The sequence below is a fragment of the Asterias rubens genome, chromosome 1 (genome assembly GCF_902459465.1).
Source record: "Asterias rubens chromosome 1, eAstRub1.3, whole genome shotgun sequence".
Classification (NCBI taxonomy): Eukaryota; Metazoa; Echinodermata; class Asteroidea; order Forcipulatida; family Asteriidae; genus Asterias; species Asterias rubens.
Window position 1 is genome coordinate 20,472,247 of NC_047062.1, and position 8,230 is coordinate 20,480,476.

Sequence of the window (8,230 nt, forward strand, 5' to 3'; positions counted from 1 at the left end):
ACCTACATTATTTTCTACCTCAAACAAAACTACTCACTAGCAGTCAGTGCGCATGCACATTCCGTATCCTGTTCGGGGTGGTCACGTAGGCAATGTTTACAAAAATACATGTAGTAGTGTAGTGTAGTGTAGTACTTTGAACTTCACTGCCCGAACCTGGCCCAATTAAGTAGAGCTGCATGAGGAAGAAATAATTTTGTGATACATTATTTGCAAATAATGTCTGCCCGTCCCCGTCGCGCGGGCGTGACGGACGGCGGACAGACTGCTGAGAGTGTAGGAGCCTTTCTCAAACCACACAGCTTGGCCCTAACCTGCATTTTCAGCGCGTATTGCTGATTGTACAACATCAGCACGCTACGCGGAGCCTGAGCCGGAGCCTTATTAGGCCGTGTCCGAATTGGCGAGTTCGGCTACAGCTACGGCTAGATCAGCGCGTCTGTCAGTGTTGAAGATTAGCAGACGCGCGCGCCCTAGCCGTGCTGTAGCCGAAGTCGCCAATTCGGACACGGCCTAAGCCTCCCAAAACTAACTACGGTCAGTCAGATAATTATTAGTAACTTGTGGCAGTGAGGGTGGGTCAACCTAAAGATTGTCAATATTTGTCTTATCATAGGCGTAGTCATAGGTCACGTTAGGGAGGCTGCCAACATACTCTAGATAGCTCAGTTGATAGCGCTGGCACTCGCCAATCCGAAGAATAATAGTCAATATTTTTTTAAAATCATTAACTATTACAAAAGGCGAAGCCGAACCACTTTCGACCAATCGACACACAGCAGGGCAACCACCCGGCGGCCCGGCGCGGCGGGCGCGAGGTTTTAGTGAAACAAATTATGCACAGCGCCCTCAAGCGAATTAAAGTTTTTATGTTTTTACGATGAAAACAACAAGACAAGAGTGATGTGATTTTACGTTACCTTCAATCTTTGATTTTTAATAATAATGAATACTTTTCAATGGGACGCATTAATATATGGTAGGTCTGACTTATGTGTACACGCCCTCCTCAATGATGTAGACATTTAGTATCAGATCACCTGCTTTCTCCGTTTACTTCGGATGGGAGCGCTGGACGTCATCAGCATTGCATGTAGAAATCAACTGCATTAGTTCCGTGATAAAACTGCATTATTTGACAATCAATGCATCCATTTGTTATCAACACTATATCCAACACTGTGACTTAGTATACAAAAGAAAACTACCTGGATATGTTCTTTCTTTGTGAATAAATCATGTTTAGTTAGGACCAGTCAACGCTGGTGTTTTTTTTTAAAAGATAAGTAAGAGTATCTATATGACTGATCAGACGTTCAGACGTTTGTTCACTTCATTCATGATTCATGTGATTGTGATTGTGAGACTGTTATTGTTAAAAAGACAGTATTTTTAATCACCCATCCATTATAACCATCCATAAGGCCATTTATTGGAGGATAATGACCAATTATTGAAATGTACTTACAACATAACGTAGCATCATAAAATTGTATTAAGTAATTTGGGCTAATTGAGCGGTACTGACTACATGTACTAGTACTAGGCCGACTACCTAGTTTTTAGTTTTAGAACATTAAAATGGTTTCATTGTATAAAACAATGTATTGGTCTTTTTCCCCCTCTCCACATACAATGTCACATGTGTGTACAGACAATCTTTTGAAAGACGGAGCAATCACTGGTGTTTGTCTCATTTCCCGGAATGCATCTTGTTTATACAGTGTGGGAAAGCTTCAACAAATAAGTCAGGTACATGATCATTGTAAAATGTAATTCATAATTGAAACATAAATAAGCCCCCATCTGTATTTATGTTCAAGGTAATTATTCTACATTTCAAACAACAAGTTGGATTCAATACTCTGAGTGACTGAGTGAGAGTTATGTATGAAATGAGTTGTGACGGTGACACAGAAAGGTCAGGTTACCAGTGTCAGGTGACACTGAAAGGTCAGGTGACCAGTGTCAGGTGGTCTGTATTTGAATGTTAAGTGAGCCATATGGTTGCCCTTGAAATATAATCATACAGTAAACAAAAATAAATAACTATTGAGGCCTATCAATTGGTTTATGTTTCTCTTGTATACAGTATATTAAGAGAAAAATAAGCCAATTGTCTTTTTTTTTCTCTTTGAAATTCCAGAAGTGTATGAGCCAATTCTCGTCATTTTTCACCAAAGTCTCCAAGGAACAGGATGAGGATCTTTGTCAGAATGGAATCACTTTAACAACGGAGTGTGATACAAAAGGAGTTACATTTCACATTTACAACAAGACCACTTGCAGGTACTTGCTTTGTGCAAGGGTTTCAAATATTAATATATTGACGAAGATGAAGACTTGAGTTCTGGTTCCACCTTTGTCCGTAGGTTGTGGTATATGTGTAGATCCGGATTTAATTTCATGGTTCTGCTTACTGCAGAATTCTGTGTTTGTGGCACCCTGAAGAGCACATAAGCTGGAAGCACAGATGAACTTATGGCCTTTACACAAAGACAATGCTCTTATGACAATACAGCCTACTACAAGTTGGCCTTAATTTTGTTATGCAAAACTGTAACACCTCCAATGGAGGGAGGTAAATGGAGGGCAAGGAGTTGAGGGTGGGGTGGACATTACTGCTACCAAATGACCAATATTTCCAGCAGCTTTTTATCTGTCTGTTGAAGTTCAATAATATCCATTATTTGACAGTTGTTTTCCTGTAAATCCTCTGAAATGTGACCCTTATTTGGTTCAGGGGCATTACCTTGCAAATCATAAATTTTTTTCAGAATTTTATTAAGTTTCCAAATCGCACCCCATGATTTTTCTCAAAAATTTAATTAAGAGTACACTTGATTGAATACTCAAATAAATAAAATAATTTGTTTTCCTGCCATTGTGTTTACGAAGCATTTACGCTACAGCGGCAAAGACAAGACAAGGCCTTCTACTCGGCAATGTTCCCCATGGTGTGCTAGTTTGCAGCTATTCCCCCCCAAGACTGGCTACGACTGCAGTCAAACACTTTGAGGGTTTCTGCCATTTACTTCGAGTGTGATGTCCAGAGAGTGAGGCGATACTCACGACACGTAAGTTTGCCAAAAATGTAGGCTGATAAATGTAATTATTGCTTAGGTATAGAAGGCACAAGATAGAGTGAAATGGAAAATTGGTGACGAGGCTTTCCTCCTGCAGTGGAGTGAAATAGGCTAGTGGCTAGACTTCAGGACTTGCAATTACAAGGTTGTTAGTTCAAATCCGGCCTTAAACTAATCTCGGATTTCCCAATGACTGAAAAGTCAAACAGATATAAACTGCCCTTTTAAAATATAGACTCTTTTGAAAGATTGTATTGCTTGTGAATATCTTACCATTTGAACAATTTGTATTGTACTTGAGTATTGCACTGCAAGTGGCGCAGGTGAAAAGTCAATCATTGATCTCTTATTTATTCATTACAGGTATGAAAAGATGAAGTGGATATGTAACCAGACCCTGCCGATATATGCATCACAGATCACATTGTGCCTCCTTATCCTGCTGGTTGTAATACCACAGACATGCAGAGGAGAAGCCCAGATACCAGACTGCTCGCGTGCCCAATCAAGAGTTGCCAGGGGGCTCCTTCAGAAGGACTTGTATCCAGTCTTTAAGGCTGGAGGATGGGAGTTCCCCCAATCCTGCCCACTCAAGCCATCCAGGGACATGTATTCACATCAAGAAGAGAGAAAATGGTGTGACAATATCAACAAATGGTACTGCAACTACTGCGGCAAGGCCTTCACAAGTGAGAACACTTTAGACGCGCACTTCGCTAACCGCCACTCTCGGACAATTGTGAGCGGTGAGGACGCGGTCTGTCTCGCTGATCACTGCGATTATCTTCGATGTGACATCATCTCCGGAGCCAAGACAGGCTCTTACTGGGACAAGACGCTGTGCAAGCAAACCGCATTGGACAGGCTAAAGCAGAGGTGTGAGACGATCATTAAGTCATGCCTTCCTGAGGGTCTTACTGGGATGCTCAAACACGAACTCCGAGACAAACTTAAGAAAGCCCTGTGCTCTTCCTTGACCTGTGAACTGTTTTGGGAAGCACCCTCAAAAGAGAGTACCCCTCACGGTACAGCTGCCTATGCTATCGTAACCTGCATCCTGATTGTTGGGTTGTTACTCTATTACCTTGTGGCGTATACACATTTCTACACTGACAGTTCGTTGCTAAACAGCCAAGATACAGGTGTCTTCAACACTAAGGAGTCAGAACCTCACTTTACTAGAGATCCGTTCGGAAATGAAATTCGTAATAGATACCAACAAAGGTAACATAATGCTCAAAGTTCAAACTCTACTGGGTTCTATAAATGAGTTTCAATAGTTAGACATGTTTCATCTTGATAGAACACATTTTTGTATAGCCAATTAGTTTTAGTTAATTTATCCTTTTGAGACCAAAGCGAACACAAGCGGCTGAGAGGATTGGCCTATCTCCATTCACATAAAAAAGAGGTCAAAGTAAAGCTCATGTCAGAATATGAAATTTTTCAATGTTGAATAGTATCCCAATCTGTATACGTAAAACTAAATTTTCCGTTTCATGTTAATCTGTTAATATTTTTACTGACAAAAATTGATTGAAGAAATCAACAACAATGTCTGGGTGTCTTGTGATGATTATACAGAAATGAATCTCTATGAAAGGGTTAAGGGGTCATTTGTTGATCAATTTTTGTTAACTTGATTCTTTTCCGATTCTTTCTATGACCAACATTAATAAGAAAACCACCATCTGGTGGGTGTACATATTTAAAATTATTACATGGTTCATGGCTAAATGATTTAAAGTAACAATTATGGACAATAATTATTCAAGTGAGAAGTCATCTTAAGATTTCATAAAAACAATAAAGTTTATTCAGTTATCTCAAAATCAAATAAACATGTGTGAAGTTTGCCTTCCTTTGAGTTTCAAGGGGGGGGGGAGACCCCTATTATTTACCATTGGTTAAAAAATGTTCTCAATTTATAAGCGGCTTATATATTTTCAGACGATTGCAAATGTACCTGATAAACAAAGAATGGGGGATTTGAATTAAATCATCCAGAGCTACACAAATTAATGGTAATTTTGATCAAACACTCAACATTTGATAGTTTAAACAAGCAGGAAAAAAATAAAGAAAATTTGTGACAAGACAGTGATTTCCTTTATATTCTTTATATTCAGGCAAAGGAATTTAGTGGAGTTGGTCTGGTACATGTATTTGAAAGGGCAGGTGGAAGGCTACTAGAAAACAATTCTACAGATAATCCCCACTTAATGTCACACAGTGTCGAGCCCCCCATCATACAATCATATATCATTTTTTGAAAAGGAAATTTTAGCGTTTGCATAAATACTGTGTGCGGCATCATGCAGTAGTTTTATCAAATTTCTTGCATGGTTGGTGAACCACTTGGCTGCATAGACAAATAAGAACAATTGTTGCAGCTTCCAGCCCACGCCATGGTGCCTATACAGATGAAAAGTTATTAGGAATAATCTATACCCAAGTTGGAATGATGCAAACAAGTTTGTGCAAATCGGTAGAAAATCTGAGTACCACATGACCACAATCAGTTAATGGCTTACAGTAACATGCACATGGAAAATGCTCAAAGGGTACAGCATCAGTACAGCAATGAATCTTGTGTTGGTTACCCACTTTAAAGTAACAAATATCCATTAGTAAAAGAAACATATATCAAACTTTCAATGTTTTCTTCTTGGTTTCTAGAAAGTAGGCAAATACAAACAGTTTGAACCGGTGTTGTGTTTGGCTTCAAAAAGACATTCAATTGCGTACAACGGCATCAATATTTACTTGTGGAATTGTTTTGTTTGCGGAAAGTTCCAAGGTTAAATTTTGTCCCTTGTAAACAAGACAGGGGCGTCCTGTAAATTATAGAACTTATAAACATTTTGTCTGAACTGTTACTTAAAGATGATGTTTTTTTTGTGCTGTCATTGACAAATGCTCATAAATAATCAACTTTACAGAAACTCTACTACAGCCATTCCTAAGGCACATGTTTGTCCCTCAACAGCTTTGACCGTAATTAGGAAATGTCTGAATTTGTGGCTGCGGCTGCAACTCAACTGCATTGTATTATCACTCTCAAAATTACTGCAGCTTTCAATGGTATAAAAGCAATTTGAGAAAAATTTCCCTTCAAAGTAATGTGAAAAAAGAAATAAAAAAAGTGTGTATGCCCTGAAATTGGAATATGAAAAGTGTTTCTGTGTTAATGTTTCTCAAATTGGGTATCCCTATTGGGGATTATACTTCCTGACATAACCGTTTTGAATTTAGAGAGATATATCAAAAACGTGACCACCATTTGAAATAAACTTTTCACATGTTATTTGTATTGTACAGTTTGTATAATATCTACATTTATATAAATTAAAACAATCAAACGGTTCCAAAAACCTGAGTTATAGACAAGCTTTGCCTGTAACATGGTAATGCAGCTCTGCAGCGGCAGCCGCTAACTTGGAAATGGCCTAATTTAGACGTCAAAGGTAAGAAATGTCATATCAGAATTACCCAGAGAAAGCTAAACAATAAAGCACCTTGATGTGTTCAAGTATAGTTGGAATCAATATGAATTGTTTAATACTTGAACCATGAAAATTAACACAATTAAAGGATTATAATGCCATGCTCAAGTTCATAATGGTGTGGGTCTGATACCGGTCTAGACAATCATCTCATTGAGCAAGACACTTTACAACACATGCTTCTCATCACCTAAAGGTTATTGTGTACCTGTCAGGGCAGAGATAGTTCTATAGTTCTTTCACTCCATGAATGAACAAGTTGGAAATTCCATCTTTTTAAGATGCCGCCTGTAATATGGAGTCAAGTTTCAGTTATTTTGTCAAACCTCAAATTTTCAAAAACATCTTACTTGCCATTACTCATCAAAGTGTATAATAAACACCAACAAATAACTCCTCAATTTGCAGGAGTCTTTCAACAACAAGCTTGAGACAAGCTGCCACCTCAATTCATGTGAAGACATTTACTATTTTCAGAACATTAGCTGAAGAAAGATTGCTAAACCTAAATGTAATAAAATAGTGTACAATACAAAGGAAAGTGCAGCTCAAAGTAACGGCATTGTTAATGACTTTAGATGAGTAACATTTATGTATAAGAAGCAAAGTTAAGTAACAAAGTAAGGGATTTTTTTTTTAAAGTGTGCGTGGGTGGATTTCACTGTGAGTTAAGACTAGTCTTATACGTACATGTATCTTGAGTTAGGATGAGCCTTATGTTTTGAATAACTCCTAAGGAGTCCTAGGCCTAAGTTAGGACTATCTGCGTGAAATCGACCCCAGGTACCATTTCAATCCTGTTAACTCTCATGAAACAAAGCAGGAAAAAACACCTGTGAAAGGTTTAATTTGACTTGTTTTTGAGAAGAAAAAAAAACAAACTAACCCTGAACCAAAAAAATAATTATGGTTTAAAATTTGTTTTGTGTGTGTTGGTCTATATTCATGATTACAACTCAAGTTTCCCATAAATTCTATCAAACATAATTGGTTAGCAGTACCATTACTGATTTGAAAATAAATAAGATTTCATATTACAAATCAATAATAATAATACTCTTCTTATGCAGCTATTGTGTTAAGGGCCATCAACTGTTAATAATTGTACTTTTAGGGACCATAGCCGTTCCTGTACTAAAATGGCCACAACAGCCACAAAAAAAATCAATCAAAGAAAAAAACTGACTTTGTAAAATCCATCAAACTCAACAGGAGAGGACAATTCCCATGATTACCATATCATCATGTTTCTTAATAATCATTTCTATCACAATCGTTTTTCCCCGGGAGATTTTCAATTCAAAATGGTGTTGACAAATTGGAAAAAAATCAGCCGTTTAAAAAACAAAAGTTAAAGCACAGAGCTGAGTGGACAAATGTAAGCGGCTTTTGATAAACATGTAGATAAGGAAGAAATGCATAATTAAACAAGCGGTCACTCGCTCGAGGTTGAACCCCCAAAACCCTAAAAAAAGAAATTGAGGCAAAGCTTGAGGTTTCATCTTTTTAATTTTGCATTCCTCCCTAAATACATGTATGCGTACTGTTCACCCTTAAGATCTTAGACAAATATTGCAGCATACACATGAGGCAACAATAAAAGAGAATCAGTCAAGATTGCAGATGCAATCAAAGTCA

General features: G+C 37.9%; 1 protein-coding gene across 1 annotated transcript; it reads left to right on the top strand.

Annotated features, from left to right (window-relative positions):
• The first annotated feature begins 2,986 nt into the window (after positions 1-2,986).
• On the top strand, positions 2,987-7,931 carry LOC117291667. Its single transcript, XM_033773511.1, has 2 exons — positions 2,987-3,077; positions 3,450-7,931. The coding sequence occupies exon 2, from the start codon at positions 3,460-3,462 to the stop codon at positions 4,312-4,314; it is 855 nt and encodes a 284-aa protein (XP_033629402.1). The 5' UTR covers positions 2,987-3,077; positions 3,450-3,459; the 3' UTR covers positions 4,315-7,931.
• Positions 7,932-8,230: the final 299 nt, after the last annotated feature.